Below are 1,043 nucleotides of genomic sequence, written 5' to 3'. Positions count from 1 at the left end.
GTAGTATTGGTGAATTTCAACTTCTTTCAAAGTCATTTGATTTAATAAGCATAACCAAATCAATTTCATTATTATTTTTATTATTACATATTCAAACACTAACATATTAAATCAAATGGATTATAATCAATTCATTAATTGTAGATTTTACACAAGAACAATTAATAAATCAACAATGAATTGTCCTTATTTACCAATATTACCATATGAATCTCAATTCTTAATAGATAATTGTGATATGACTATTGAAAGTGATGTGTTCAATAAAATCAATGAAATCAATGAAATAATTGTAAAGAACAATTTACAGAATATTTTAATTAAAAATGTTTTAAATGATTATGAAGGAAATAAAATTGATTTAACATCATTATCAATTGAATCATTATCAATACAAGACGTTGAAAAACAAAATGTTGATATTATCATTCCTCCACATTTAAAATCATTAATAATTAACAGCTGTAAAGCATCAATTGATATTTCAAAATGTCACTTAAAAAAGATAATAATATCTAATTATCAAGGAAAAGTAATGGATATATATGATGATAAATTAGAAGTATTTCAAAATAATTCCAATGAAGAAGTGACATGGTATCATAACAATACATTACTTAAGAAAAATGAAATTTATGTAGATACAAACAAAATTACTTCATTTAAAACTGGTTACATATATTATTTTATAAACATTAATAACAATAATAATTATAATAATAATAATAATGCTTCAAAAACTATCATTTTTAAATGCAATGATAAAGAAATAAAAATAAATGAAGTTTATGAATTTTCATTTGAAAATAAACATTTGTATTGTAGTTTGGGTAATATACAAGAATTGGATTTTGGAGAATATACATTTGATTCTTTTAATGTAACAAGTGGTAAAATCAAATATTTAAAAGTAAAATGTAATTCTATCATTTTAACAAACGTTGAATGTGATAATTTAGTTACTGATGATGTTTGTAAGCGTTTCAATTTAATTAATTGTACAATAAACACATTGACATGTGGTATTGTTAACATTTAAATAG

General features: G+C 20.7%; 1 protein-coding gene across 1 annotated transcript in view; it reads left to right on the top strand.

Moving 5' to 3' along the window:
* Positions 1 to 175: 175 nt before the first annotated feature.
* Positions 176 to 1,043, top strand: part of EHI_053860 (uncharacterized protein) — a gene marked incomplete at both ends in the record, with an annotated part of 1,656 nt that continues 788 nt past the window's right edge. The window contains one exon of the mRNA XM_001914310.1: positions 176 to 1,027. Coding sequence (XP_001914345.1) covers positions 176 to 1,027 — 852 coding nt within the window. The remainder of the gene's footprint in view (positions 1,028 to 1,043) is intronic.

Source organism: Entamoeba histolytica, genomic scaffold (genome assembly GCF_000208925.1).
Source record: "Entamoeba histolytica HM-1:IMSS scf_1104750517089 genomic scaffold, whole genome shotgun sequence".
In the NCBI taxonomy this organism is placed as follows: domain Eukaryota; phylum Evosea; order Mastigamoebida; family Endamoebidae; genus Entamoeba; species Entamoeba histolytica.
The sequence above is the reverse complement of the archived record's forward strand: the minus strand, read 5'-3'. Positions and strand labels throughout refer to the sequence as shown.